The 16,022-nt window shown below is 36.7% G+C and overlaps 1 protein-coding gene across 1 annotated transcript in view; it reads right to left on the reverse strand.

Moving 5' to 3' along the window:
* Nucleotides 1-16,022, reverse strand: part of LOC135224859 (uncharacterized) — a 201,307-nt gene that overhangs the window by 39,070 nt on the left and 146,215 nt on the right. The window contains 4 exon segments of the mRNA XM_064264184.1: nucleotides 555-670; nucleotides 9,337-9,466; nucleotides 9,865-10,064; nucleotides 10,180-10,376. Of these exon segments, the coding sequence (XP_064120254.1) occupies nucleotides 555-670; nucleotides 9,337-9,466; nucleotides 9,865-10,064; nucleotides 10,180-10,376 (643 nt within the window).

Raw genomic sequence — 16,022 nt, forward strand, 5'->3', positions numbered from 1 at the left:
CCAAGGCTGAGCATCGCAGACAGTTCACCGGGGGGAGAGAGAGAGAGAGAGAGAGAGAGAGAGAGAGAGAGAGAGAGAGAGAGAGAGAGAGAGAGCTAGGCACCATTGTCACCGGATCCTGCATAACAGCGTTCCTTGCGACTGCAGCTCCTTGAGAACCTTATTATATGGACAACCCAAGTACATGGAATAAAATATAGTTTTAAATAACAAGCATGAGAACAACATAATATACTACTGTATAATAGCAAAAATATAAATTCATTCTCTTTCTCCTTCTCTCTCACACACAAATAAACGATTAAACATAAATTCATGTTATATCTCTCTCACTTTTAATATTTTTATTTTTTGGAACATTGGAACATTAAGGAAATTTTTAAAAATATTTTCAGTCTGTGATTGGTTACATCTAGTTTCAAAGCGCTATACTATTATGTATCCCCTGATGGTTTAGAAGATATGGAATCAAGTACAATTCTACCATCAAGATTGCCAGAAATTTGGTGCTGTACCTACATACAAAAAAGCCTGGATCTGGCAATACAACATACCTGGAATGTCCTAACTGCATGTGTTTCATAAGCTGACCAAAACTGGTGAATTTTTCTGGACAGCTTCCACAATGCAAAACTTCCACAGATGGACGATTATGCTGCTTCATGTGGACCTGAAAGTCAAGTTGCACACATTATGGGGTGCTAAAATGAATGTAAACTTACAAAAGAGCCAAATTAAGAACTTTGCGTTAATAATCTGTATAGGTCAATAACCTGTAAAGTACATGTACTGTATAAGTTCATTATCATACTGACTCCTGCCAATTCCATACAAACTAAACAAACACATACACATCCACATGCTCGTCATACCAAAATTTGATCTACAATTGTTACAAGTAAAATGAAGATCTAAATCCAAAGCATGCAGAAAACAAGAGCAAGGATTGTTATCAATCCTAGGGCATTTACGCTGAGGCTTGGGAAGCTTAGATGATTCATGGGTTTGCATACTCATAGTAAAAAATACACAAAAACACAAAACAAAAATAAAAAAAAGAAAGAAAATACAAGAACTTTAAGACATAATGCATGTAGGAAGTAGACAAAAATAACTGGCTTCTGGGCAGAGAGGGCAACAGCATGACCTGCTCTGGAAATGATACGTACTGCTAATTTGAGTCTCTTTAACCAATTGGTATTAACACATATGCACGCTGTGTGTGTTGTGTGTGTGTTCATAGTGCTTTTAAAATGCATATTAAAGGTAATACATCTTTGGAAGATCAAATCTTTGTTGTCAGTCACTAGTAAAAAGAAGTAGATTACCATTCCTGAGAGATTAAAGAGATAACCTCACTCTTTCTCTCTCTTTCTCTCTTGCCCATGCCAGCCTTGTTGGCTGAATATAAGTGGTAACTCACTCCTACTGCTGGAAGGGGTAGAAGTTGCATACGTATAGATAAGTGGAACCTCGACATACGAAAGTCCCTACTTACGAAAAATCCAGGTTATGAAAGCAAAGACAAAGATTTTTTTGCTTCTGTGTACGAAAATAATTCAGGTTGCGAAAGGGTGTATGTACTGAAAACCACAATTCGCCCGGACCGCCAAGAACAATTTTAAAACTCGCGCACCACCGACTGAGTAGACTCGCCACCATCCTCCCGCTCTCCTATTGGTTCCTGATGCTAGTCACTGCCATAAGATCCTGCTCTCCTATTGGTCAGCATCTGTCCCAACATGCCTCTACGTAAAGGCGTCCTTCAACTATTTCGTTGCATCAGCATTATCGTACACATGTGGAATTCATTCGTTCACATAGATTTCGTTTGTTAACGTAAATTCGTGTTAGTGATTTCGCTTTCTTTGTAGTAAGTTACTTTATCGTGCTGTGTGTGAGCTTAATTAACTTACGTTATTAGCCATGGGTCCCAAGAATGTTGCTGAAGTTCACGGAAAGAAGAGGATGCTTTCTATGGAGACGAAGATGGAGATAATTAAAAAGTATGAAGCTGGCATGCGGTTGAGTGTGATCACTAAGGAATATGGCCGAAATCCGTCGACGATAGGCACCATCCTTAAGCAGAAAGAAGCCATCAAAGCAGTTACATCTCCAAGGGCATGATTATTTTGTCCAACAAGAGGAGCCATGTGCATGATGAGATGGAGAGGCTGCTTCTTGTATGGATAAAAGACAAAGAAATCGCTGGTGATACGATAACCGAGACAGCAATCTCCCAGAAGGCTAGCGCTTTTTTCGGTGATCTGATTGCCCAGGCTGAAGATGACGGAGGAGAAGGGACATCGACGGCAACCCCAGACTTCAAGGATTCTCGGGGTTGGTTTGATAAATTCCGTAAAAGGACTGGCATCCATTTGGTGGTGTGGCATGGGGAGGCTGCCAGCTCGGACACGAAAGCGGCCGAAACCTTTGTTAAGACGTTCGACGAGATGACAATCAAGGAAGGCTACAGTTCTCAGCAAGTCTTCAACTGTGACGAGACTGGCCTTTTTTGGAAAAAAAAAATGCCCCGTCGGACGTACATCACGGAGGAAGAGAAGAGGCTACTCGAGCATAAGCCTATGAAAGACAGGCTTACTCTTGCACTTTGTTCTAACGCCAATGGGGATAAGGTGAAGCCACTACTTGTGTATTATTCTGAGATTCCTCGAGCCTTCAAGGCCCACAAAGTGCTAAAGGAGAAGATCCAGTGATGTGGAGGGCTAATGCAAAAGCTTGGGTAACAAGACTTTTGTTCACCGAGTGGGTAAATCTGAGTTTAGGCCCGACAGTGAAGAAATTCTTGGAAGAGAAGCGCCTCCCTCTGAAATGTCTGCTGTTGTTGGACAATGCCCCTGCTCACCCTCCTGGCCTAGTAGAGTATTCTTTTATCAAGGTTCTTTATCTTCCACCTAACACCACCCCTCTCCTCCAGCCCATGGACCAGCAAGTGATATCAAACTTTAAGAAGCTGTATACAAAAAATCTTTTCAAGAGATGTTTCGACATCACCGATACCACAAACCTCACCTTGCGTAATTTTTGGAAGGAGCATTTCGATATCGTCATATGCATCCGACTCATCGATCAAGCTTGGCAGGAGGTTTCAAGGTGAACCTTGAATTCTTTGTGGAGGATACTCTGGCCTGATGCCGTATCAGCCCGAGACTTCGAGGGATTTGACGTGTGCAAAGCTGATGCAGATTCAGAAACAGTTGACGATCCTGAAACTGTTTCACAACCAGATCTTGACAAGATCGTTGCACTCGGCAAGTCCATGGGGCTGGTCGTTGACAAGGATGACATCAATGACCTTCTCCAGGAGCACCAAGAGGAGCTTACGACGGATGACCTGAAGGAGTTGGAGGCAATGCAACATAACGTCGTTCAAGAAGAGTTCCTAGCAGCGGTGAGGAGGAGGACCCTATGACAACGGCAGAAATTAAGGATGTTCTAGCTGCTTTTCATAAAGTGCAATCATTTGTAGAAAAGAGACACCCTGAAAAGGCTTACACAGGTCGTATGCTTGCGCAGTTCAATGACGTTTGCCTGAGTCATTTCAGAAACATTTTGAAAAGCAGGCAAAAGCAATCTTCCTTGGGTAGTTATTTTTTAAAGAGGCCTTTAGTAGTAGTAAGTAAACAGGAAGGTCCAAGTGATATGAAAAAACAGAAAATTGGAAGTGAAGAAATTAAAATTTCTTAAAAAACGTAAAGTAAAAAAGCAAAAAAAAAAAAAAAAAATCAGAAAAAGGCTAAAAAAGAAAAAAAATGTAATTTCAAGTTTTTCGTAAAGTTAAGTGTTAATGTTTTCTGCCATTTATTAATGTGTTTCGTAAAGTTTAGTGTTAATGTTTTCTGCCCTTTTTTAATGTGTTTCGTAAAGTTAAGTGTTCATGTTTTCTGCCATTTGTCCTCCTCCTCTGTCGTCACTTTCGGACATCACCTCACTCGAAAGGTAAGGTTCCACATTTTACTACATACGTACCTACAGTATTTCTTGTACCCTGTACACTAATACACTTTATTTACAGGTACAGTCATGGTTATGTTAAGTATTGAATGGTCCAAATTGTTGTATTTCATTGTTTATTGGTCAATTTAGCTTTATTATAAAATTTACTGTGGTGTTTTTGTAGGGCTTGGAGCAAATTAGACAATTTACATGTAAAACGTAGTTCTAGATACGAAAAAATCAGGTTACAAAGGCCACTTCAGAACGGATTAATTTTGTAACCTGAGGCACTACTGTATTGGGGACTGACAATGCGCAATGGTCGTGAAAACATAGAAGAAAAAATAGATATTTTGATATTAAGATGGTGGCCCGAATAGAAATGAACATAAGTTAAGAGTTAAGTTGTTGGTTGGTTTCCTATAAATATTGAATTTACATTGAAATGGTTCTCTATGTATCAAAACAACTAAGAAAGGGACGAAATTGTCGATTTTACAATGGGGTTGGTTAGCAACTAATACTGACACGACAATATTTTGAAAATATTTTTAAATTTTGCTTGCAATGGGTACAGGCAGCAGCATACAATTAGGGAATGAGAGACCAAATTACTATAGACTAACTTTATACCATCTTCTAGTTAAATAAGTTGAAAAAACTGCAAAAGAGAATGGTGAAAGTAATGATTTAACATTATACACGTTGCGTAAATGCGTACAGCCATGAACAACCGAACGAAACAACTTTTTTGCTAAGTACAATCGAATTGGATAACAACAAACATCCGTTTGGCTTGTATTTCAACCATCGTACAATAGTAAAGAATAACCATAGTTATAAATGACGTTCTGTAGAATAGGACTGATATATTTTTATGTAATAACTTCATTCGTTATAGATCAAAGATCAGCAAGGAAATGTACTGTTACATTTAAACCAGTTGTAGCTAAAGCTGGGAAAACTGCTCAAGCTGCTAATGACTATTATTCTGCATCGGCAACAACAATAAATCTCCCGTAAACTTATGCCATCAAAACACAATCGAAGATAAAATTGAAAGAAAATCATTTTAATCAAAACTGCTGGGCTGGAAAGAACATATTTTACTGTTGCTTTCAAGCCAATAAAAGATAAATAATGTAAAGCTTGTATTATGATGAAATCAAATGAAAAAAGCAAACGGAATGAGGAATCACATAACTTTTTTAACACAATAAACATCCTCCCAACACAATCTGTTACCAAAAAAATAATTACTTCGCAACGAGACATATTAAAGTCATATTTCGAATTAAAAACATTTTGTATAATGAAAAATTACCTTGTTTCATATAAGTATAGTATGTATCTTAATAATATTTTTTCTAATGACAATCAACTAATGGTCTTGCACTACTTGCATAATGATGACACTATCATATTGATAACAGAAGTGACTACTGCATAGAAAAACATATACCATAAATACTCGAGTAACGTGCGATCTCGCATATCATGCGACCCCCAAATTTTCACCAATAAACAGTGGTTTTATCATGTATCTCATGTATCATGCGAGTTCCTTTTCCGAGAGCGTCAGTTCATAAGGTTGGTGGTTTAGCATGCTAATGGCCGAGTCATTCAGATGTGTGCTGCTGCTAGTCAAGTTTCGGTAATTTTCTTACTAATCTCGAGAATTGAATAGAAAATCTCAAGATTAAAAAAGAATCCCAAGATAATAAAATAATTGTAAAAATAACATGCCTTGAAGTCCTAAATCATTCTCTCTCTCTCTCTCTCTCTCTCTCTCTCAGGAATAAATACTGTAATTTAAGTCTTTCACCAACGGGTATCAGTAAATGTGTAGACATTGTGTGCGTGTTTAAAAAAAATGTGCAGTACACACACATTCCGATGTTTCGGTTTTTGGAATTTTTCAGATTTCGGAAATGTGAGGTCAGATGCATAATCAAACAAACATCACTACTGCAGCAAAAAAAATTTTTCCCTTTATGTTTTTCATTATTGTTATTTATTAATTACAGTTTATTTAAATAAATATTAATATAATACTGTTAAATGAATGTGAGATAACTAAGATCACCTATAACAAAATTGTGGGACAATTAATATCATATGTTCACTAATAGCTATTATTTTCAAAACAAACATTCCTTAAAACGCAAAAAATATATGTACATGACAATCAAAATATAATAATGTTTTGCAGTTCAACTTGTGAATTTTAACAATAAGTATGACTATATAATATATTTCACCAAATCGATCTTGAAGTTGAAGAGTCGTAAAATTTTGAGGATGGGAAAAGGATTTGTACTTCGTGATTACGTATCGCTACAACACCATGTGGTATTTTCATACCACTATATTGATGACGCATCGCTACGACACACTGGTATTTTTCATACCACTATACATTAAAGTTAAAATGATCAAATTATATTATTGTTTTCACAAAGAAATAATTATATAAAGAAAATTATTGAGTAAATTTTGCCGTCAGCAGTCAGAAAATCACGAACATGGTAACGTTCAAACCTAGTGCCATCCACGACGGCATATGTCTATAAATAGAACAGAAGCACAGGGCAGTCATTGGATAACAGATCTCCATGGCTACCAACCAGCCAATCAGGTGATAGTTGTACTACTCTGTGAATTTCTTAGAATGAACGTTTACACACGCGAAGCTAACAATGATGTGTGTTTTACATACAATACGTAGTTTTAGTTTTTATTAGTGTAAGTATTTTACTGATTACATGAAGCATAGAATGATTCCTTCTCATTACTTTGAATGCAAAATGGTTTGAAGATTCTTCCGCAAAGAAAAGAAAAACAATTTCTTTAGAAGATGATACCTATTTACTAACGCGGTTGTGACATAGCTTCAAAACAAAATTCAACTCTTTAATCTCTGGAAAAATGTTAATCTTTCTCTCTGCTGGTCACAACCTTTATATCTCCTCCGGCGGACTAACAACACAAAAATTGTTTTCGTTGTTGTTTTATCTTCCAAGATGTAGGTATTTATTACCTGTAGGTACAGCACATTTTTTAACAGTATGCCCACACACACACACACACACACACATACAGTTGCGCGTGTGGTAATACCTATTGGTTTCAGAGACTCAAGTTAACACTTACAGTATAGTTGAGAGGGGAGAGAGAGTTCATCCTAGATGGCCTTGGTTCATTTCTCTATCTCTCGAGGAATGTCAAGATTTGTTCCCTGCTCTTTGTAAATTTAGTCCATGCGACTGACAGCAACAAAATTCATATTTTTTTTCTTCCAGATATGAATTACCCGTACTGGACATTTTTAACAAGCATGAATACACTGCAATATACTCTCTCTCTCTCTCTCTCTCTCTCTCTCTCTCTCTCTCTCTCTCTCTCTCTCTCTCTCTCTCTCAGAAAAGATACCGTCAATTCAATTTATCAGTATCTTTTCCTGATAGACAGACAGAGTAAATATTTAGGACTCCAAGGCTTGACATATGTCAGTTATTTTATTATCTTGGGATTTTTGGTTAATCTTGGGATTTTCCATGGTCAACTCTTGGGATTAGTAAGAAAAATGCGATTATTTGAGCAGCAGCTGCAGCGCACACCCCAAATGAAATCGGGTTTTTTTAAGCCCTTAGCCAAAACGCCCAACCCAAAGATAGTTATTTACAAAATGAGCTGAGCTCTCTGGCTGAGCTGTTTTGGACCTCCCACGTGTTTGATCGCATATCTGCCAAATTTATAACAACAACAGAGATAAAACCATTTCTCCCATTACAGATATCAAATATTATCTTTTCCGTTACGCAGAATTCTAAATAATTACGCAAGTTCACGATTGATAAAGTTTTTTTTATGTAATAACAAGAAACGGAGTCAGATTTTCTATCACCATGGCATCTCATTTTGGTGCTGTTGCGAATATTTCAACCAGTTCCACGTGCGTTTAAATCCATACTGACTGTACAGTCTGGAGGCAGTTCTCCCTTCTACACATATCTTGATTTCTTAATATCGTAGGTATAGAATAAATTGGTGAGCAAGGAAATATGAAATAAAGCATAACAGAGTAAGTTTGACGAGTGAGAAATAAACAATCGTAGACAAACATTCTCTCTCTCTCTCTCTCTCTCTCTCTCTCTCTCTCTCTCTCTCTCTCTCTCTCTCTCTCTCTCTCTCTCTGACAAAATAATAGATAGGAAACAATGACTGAATATTGCTTGAATGCGATATGGCAAAGTTTTGGCCTGACTGAAGTGTGGAGTGACTTTGACACCAACTACAAGTTATTCCTGGTCATCTCACAGCCATGGATAGACATAAACTTCACAGCCGAGAAAGGCCAATCGTATACAAAATAATTAGGTATGGAAAATGCGAAATGCAGGCCTATGTTGTCCCATAAAAAAAGCTCTTGCTCGGACAGTTGAGGATTTAGGAGAGAGAGAGAGAGAGCAGGGCCAAATAGGAAGGAGATTAAAGTACCTTGGAATGAAAACCCCTTATAATCTTATAATTATAGCCTCGGGGTTTGTCTCAAGGACATTCAAAGGTCTGTCAAACACGGGCAGTTGTTGTTATTGTAAAATTAGCATAAGGGCAGATCTTTAAAAGCCACGCCAGAGAGCTCGCCACGGTGACAAGACTATACCTTCCATATGAAGATGAAATGATCAAAGATCTGGAAGATGACGAATGTGACTGCCTTGATGGCGAAGAATTCAGAGCAGTATTTGATGATACGGACACGGAGAGCGACTTTGGAGGATTTTAGTTTATTAATTTTATGCATTTTTTTTTACTTTAATAAATTTTCACTTAACTGCGTATCCTAAAATAAAAATAATAGTTCAAGTAACAAATGTTTCTTTTACCAAGTAAAACAAAAAGTAAACATTCCTTCGGTATTGTGCCTTAATCAACTGATTTGGAAATTATAGGTGGTTAGTCTAGAACAGTTAAACATGCTGTATAAACCAAAATAATGCAAATGGCGCACGATCGCTCTTTTGTATTTTAAAATACAATAGTAATATGAGAATGCATACAACATTATTGGATATAGTGAAGTACATAACTTTTTAAAAGATCTACTGTTTTCCTCCGGTAGTAACTATCGCAATCTGCCGATTTTGGAAAGCATAGATGGTACGCTAATTTTATACCGCGTGTATGATGCGACCCCTTCAAAATTAGCTTCAAAATTAGGTTTCAAAAGTCGCATAGTATGCGAGTATATACGGTAAACAAAAATTTCCATGAAAAATACAAAACTGTTCATGACAGCAACAGAGCTTCACTGATGGACACACTGAAAATATATAAACAGTATAGTAATAAACTTAAAAGCACTCCTGGACTTGCCTTCAGAGACTGCTGTGAATTGAAGCTTTTGTTGCAAATACTGCAGCTGTGACTTTTACTTTGAGTATGAGTGCGTCTGTGAGTTCGGAAACTGGACAGCTTAGTGAATGTTCTTTTGCAGTCCTGGCACCTAAAAAATAGATATAAGGTGAGTTAATGTGTTCCATATAGCTGATGCCCAAATACCCAAAATTAGTGGTTTTCAGATGCAAACTACACTTCTGCCAAATTATTCTGGTTTTCCAAGGACAAGTTGTTAAAATTCACAATCATAAACTATAGAACTTTACAGTCTAATGGAATGAAATAATAGGTCAATTATCCATAACACAGTCCTTATTATAAATAAGTAAACAAGCAATTGAAATACATGTTAGATGCCCATTATTACTCTACTATGGCTACAACATATCAAGAACAACATAGATTAGCACCAAGCAGGTTGAACAAGAAACAGTTTAGCAAACTGTAAGAGCAAACAAGTAAAAAGAGAACATCTAAATTATATAACAAAATTTAAACACTTACTCATAAACTTCTGAAACTGATACAACAGGCTCTGGAGGCTCTGGGTCACAATCTTGTTGACCTTCAGAAGAAAGAACTGAAACAGCTTTTGGACTAGAATTATCCTGTACAGATTCTTGGGCAGTGCTGCTTAACAGTTGGACCAATTGAGCTGAAGGAATTTCTCCTCCATTGCCCAAACCTGTTAAGTCTAGACCATGCTGTAAATGAAAGTGATTTTCAATTTTCAATGTATAATCAAGGTTACTTACTTTAGCTTTCTTCATTAGTGTTTGCTCTCAAGTAACCAAAAACAAGTAATGAATCAAGACTTACTGTGACATGTAAAGTAAGTCCTTCAGAAAAACCTTGCTGGTCAAAGTTGGCCTGAAGAAGAGTTGTAGAAGTTGCTTCATTTGAATCAGAAACAGATGCTGGCTGAGCTGTAACTACCCGACTCTCTTCATCACTATCAACTAAGGTACTTGCAAAATTACTGGAAGCTTCATGCTTCACACTGACAGTTTCTGCAACTAAAAAAGCAGAGGAATATATTTAATATTTGTATACAAGTGATAAGGATGCTCATGAAAAAATCTACATTGCTCATCAAGAAAATTTCACTGAAACAAAAACTAAATAAATTTATAAGTAAATGCATTTTTAAAAGTCTTAAAGAATTCTAGTATTATTGGTATATAGGTAATAGTTCCTGGACCTTTTCATACTAAAGGAGTGGTGGTTTCATTTTCAAATGAATTAAGAAAGACCTTTTCATTAGAAAGGTAAAGTTACTATTTTACATCAACAAAAGTGTATGTACCTGCAACTTTTTCCCTTTGGAGTTTGCTGTATGTGTGCACCATCTTATGGTGAAGTGGATTTTATGATGGTAAATTTTTTCACTGGCAGGTGGGATTGGTTTGTATATGTTTCAGTTGTCTGATGGAAAGTTGGTGTCTATTGTAAGTTAGGGTTGAGTATTGGTAGCTGACAGAACAAAGATGGTCCTCAAGAGTTGGTGTTTGGACTTTCTTCATGTTATTGAGTGTGGTTGTTGCAGTATGTTTGCATACATAATTACTCTGGTTATACCCAAACCTAACATTCCCTTCTGCTATTCTTCAAAGAACTTTTGGTCAGTACAGTACACTTTGTTTTGACCAGGGTTTACTGCCATACAGGCGACCAATAGGATCCTTCTTCTTTAGATCTTTAAAGCAGAGTACATAGGATTATTAAAACAATTCAGAATCTTTAGCATTTGGAGGCCACTACCCATTCTCCAAAAGAAAATGGCTAACACACAAACATACTTTTCATGAGTATTTGTCAAACATTTCTTTATTCCTATAGTTTGAGATTTTTTATTGTACTGCTTTTGTTATACGTATTTTCCTTTATAAAGCAGGAATTACATCTGCATATATTTTTTTTAAGACTCTATACACGCAGTTCCAGGTTATTGGCAGACTCGGTTAATGGCAATCTGGTTTTATAGCACTGGTCTAGCACCATAAAATCGATGACTTATGGCACCATAATGGGCCGAGTTTCGGTTACCAGCGCCATGAGGTGTTGATAATGGCACTATGGCCCCATAACGTATTTAACAGAGGTGCCATTAACCAGATATCAGCAGCATAAGCGCCATAAATCACCTAGTTTCGGTTAACATCGGTTTTCAGTTATCAGCACCCCACTGAGAACGGAACCCTGCAGATAACTGGGGACTGTCTATATTGTGTTGAATATTGGTGAGGGGTTGATTATATCTCCTCTTACATATATTTTGAGATGGGGCCTCAAATGACTGGTTTGTTACTGATATTTATGACCTAGTCCTATTTGTTTTTTTTCATATTGGTTATCTTTTTTATTAATTTTTTATTTTGTTTTGATAGATGGCTTAATTTATTACATCATAGTTATTAATATTTTCTCTCATTTTTAAGAAAGGTCTTTCTTATTACATATCTTGAAGTTCATAAAACTTATTTTCGTGGGTTTCATTTAATTCTTCAATAATGTTCTGGTCAATCCCCTCAACTTCTAGTTGTGACAATGTACATCACACTGGTCTGGACCATTAACCCTTAATGGCCAGCAGGGCTCTTTTAAATCCCAATTATTGCATAGGAAAATGTTGGGTTCACCTCATATGATTACTGATATTTTGCGCCATAATATCAGAACAAATTTTGCACAAAAACATTCCAATCACTTGAATGGTCCATAAATGACTACTATATGGTAAATCTTACAGTATCACTCACACCTCAGACCAGACCAGAATAAAGGAAGACTAGTGTGACTCAAGAAGTAATTGAGAATGTATATATATATTTCCCCATGAATACACTCAGTGATAGCTGCTGGTTCTAGTTTTATGGCAGTATATCAGCTTCATTGTAATTCTGCAAAAGCATATTTTTACGAGTGTCTTGGAAGAGGTCTTGCACAGAGTTGGAAATATTCACTTGCAACTTCCTGTCAAAAGTCTTTTCCAGAAGAAAATGGCTAATATACAAACAGAAAATGTTCATATTCTTTTTCATACCATGTGCATTTGCAATTTCTCTTTTTCCATTGACATGATTTTTTCAAATTGTTCAACCTTAAAAGTTTGCCCAATATAGGGGCATTCTTAATATATGTTTTAGCCTGGTATGTTCTTCATCTATACTTTGTTTTAAAATTTTATTTACCTTATAGCATATTACTTCCCTGTTCTATTTTATCCGTTTTATGATTATGTACTGTATCCTGATTTTCATTGCACTTTAGGCTATGATGGATCATTACAACTCATTACTTTCAGTTAAAGTTTCTTAAAATACTTTTAGTTCTGTTTTGTATGTATATTATGTGCACATTCTTCAGTGACTCCAGTTTATACAAGTTGGTTCACTAAAGTTCAAATTTGTGTGATCATTTAATCCACAGCATGCACATATGGAGTTATCACAGACTTTTTCTTGTTGTGTCCATCCATCACAATTTTTGCATTGTTAAGGTTTAGGTACTAATGGTCTCACCTTCTCTAGTTTGACCCAGAATTTTAATTATCAATAGAAAATATTCCCCTTCAAATTTTATTTTTGCTAATTTAATGAGTTATTTTTTCCTGCTTCCACATTACTGTATTGTTCTATGAGAATATAATATTTTTTCAATTGGCTCATCTTCATTGCACTGGACAATAAAACTGTTCTCTGTACAATATTTATTGAGCTAAATCTTGTTACTTTTGCATTAACTAGACTACGTACATATATTGTAGTACTGAATTGCAAGATAACTTCGCAACTGCTTTTTGGTAGCTTCTTCAGCCAAAAATGCTTTGTATTTTGTTCAAAAGTCACTTCAGCAAACAGGTAATTTTCTAGTTTTAGTGATGATATTTAGTTTTCACTTCCTAGTTTTATGAATCTTGCTCAATTTTCATTAAAAAAAGCAAATCAAAATGGGTCAAAGGTGGATCTTTTCTGAATCTAATTTCCACCCTAGCCCCCCTTTTTTTTGCCTCACAAAGTTTAATGTTATTCTACACTTTACCCTCTGTCCTTTAACCTGAGAACTGCTAAAAGCCTCTTGAGCAGCTGTATGGGGAAATGCTATGAGCCTCTTTAGTGCCATTTTCTGTCTCTTCTCACAAATTCCATCATGACATTAATTAACTTACATTATATAATTTTTCATGATACAGGCAGTATCTGGCTTACAACAGGTTCGGCTTACGATGTTCCAAAGGTTACAACTCTTCAATTACGTATATTCATGAGAAATTATTTCCAGGCTTACAATACTTAGGACATTGATCTGACGGAAAAAATATAACTCCAAAAATGCAAAATAATCAATATTTGAAGGTTTTTTTTATGCAAAATACAATAAAAATGCAGTTTACATAGTTTCTAATACACCCAAAGCATTAATAGTACAGTTTTCTTAAGATTTTTTATGATTTTCCGGCTTACAACTAGTTTCGGCTTTCGATGCATCTCAAGAATGGTACCCCCGTCATAAGCCGGGGACTGCATGTAAAACTATTTGTCTAGTAGAAGTTTTAATGTTTAGGGCATTATTTTACTCATATATATTTATGTATCATATAAAAATTCCCCATAGAACAAATTTACCTTTTTTGTTCTTTTCAGTCAAAACTTGTTTTATATTAATATATTAGAAACTTACACAATAAAAAACATATATAACAGCATACATACACACATAAATATGTATGCAATATCACAACATAATATAAAGGAAACAAAAGATGTAGCAACTCCCAAAACCTACATCCGCACATGGTTGCCTAGGTGTAAATTATGGCAACACTCCCAAATGTTTTTGTTTTTCTTTTGAGTATCTAATGAGTGGTTGTTTAAAATAAAAAGTAATAAACTTAACAAGCAGTATGAATTACCATGATATTAAGTGTTTATTCTGTATTTGTGTTCTTATTTGATTGTCAGAGAGAGAGAGAGAGAGAGAGAGAGAGAGAGAGAGAGAGAGAGAGAGAGAGAGAGAGAGAGAAGAGAGATAGGAGAGAGAGAGAGAGAGAGAGAGAGAGAGAGAGAGTCTTTTAATGAAATATTTTAAAGAATTTTCTATATCTGGTTGCGGTTTTGGTATACGTATTATACAGTTGCTTACGAAAAACCAAAAACAAATACACAAATAATAAAAAAATAAAAACCTATTGTAATTAGTCTGACTGATCTCAAATATGTAACCCCTAAGTCATGGGTTTATGTAAAGTTATTCAAATTAGTTACTAGGCTCATTTATACAAACCTTCAATAATCAGATTATATAATTTTGCAAATGACTTGGAGATTGCATTATTTTTACTCACTTTGTTCCTTTAAATACGATAGGTTTTTGTTATTGGACGTGTAAGTAGTAAAGATAGAATTTCTGGGCTCAGTTCGTGTCGCTGCGCGAAATATCCCTTTAATCCATTATTTCTAAGGTAAATGAACTAACAAATACCAGAGAATAAATAAAATAAAGAAAAAGGTCAGTATAACTGACTCGCTCACCCTCCAAGAGGGCGTCGGTATGAACACTAGGGCGAGTGAGACCACTACCACGAACCTCTTACCAATAGAAATCTCCTACGACAAAACCCCCACAAGAGGGGAGCCGACCCACAGAATGGGCAGCAACTACTACTACTCCACCCCACGCTACCGACTGCTGCGCCTCTGGTGGCCATCCTTTCTGTTAGCACGCGCCTTATCAGACGTACGGATCTCAGGCGTACAGTTGGTCTTTTAACTAACCATCCCGTCTCGTCGGTATACCGGGAGACGAACACCTCCGCGACCCGGAACCATTCCGGAATTTAGTGCTATTTATGCTTAAGTGTATTTTAAGTTTATTTTAAGCTATCATAAGTTTAATTTAAGCTAGCTTAAGCCGGGTTTCTCCCTTACCTCCGTTGTCACACCGGATCACTCCGGGGTTATAGCCTATTCAGGCGGTAAGGGAGGGGTTATGCCCAAAATTTTTTCGCTCTCCGGCATGCATCGGAGTTCTATTAGCCTGTAAGTGATGTCTTTTATGGTACTCATGTATCTTTTCACTTACAGACCACCAACTGTGAGCATCCGGGATGCAACGCCATGCTCTAGGACCCCTGTGGACATGAAGTCTGCAGGTCCCACGCTCCGTGCGCGACTCCGCATGGGAATCTGCAGGTCTGGTTCCACGAAACCTGCACTATCTGTTACGATCTCGTGAGTCAGTTCTTAGACGGGGTAAGTATTTCCAACTCCGTACATGAATTAAACTTAAGATCTAAAACATGACTGTTTTAGATCTTAAGTTTAATTTTAATCTTTTATTTTAAGCTTAAGCTCTCTTTATGTTGGGTATTACATCCCCGATAACTTTTAGGTTAAGCCTAGTCTTAGTTTAAGGTTTAATTTTAAGTTTAAACTTAAAACTAATGAACGCCCTCTCTTCCAGGCTGCTGCCGTTAGAGAGACCGCTCTGGCAACCCTGAGGGCTTGGGTCGGCGGATTCGAGAAGAACGCCGCCAAGGGACAGCCCTACATCCTGGAGAAGAGGATGGCTGTCCTGCTGTTCCCCGGCGGCAAGTCGACTGGTTACGTCGACCCGGCAGAAGCAGCCCCGACTATGGCTGCGATCCAACAGCAGATCGCCAC

The sequence above is a fragment of the Macrobrachium nipponense genome, chromosome 12, assembly GCF_015104395.2.
Source record: "Macrobrachium nipponense isolate FS-2020 chromosome 12, ASM1510439v2, whole genome shotgun sequence".
NCBI classification, from domain to species: Eukaryota; Metazoa; Arthropoda; class Malacostraca; order Decapoda; family Palaemonidae; genus Macrobrachium; species Macrobrachium nipponense.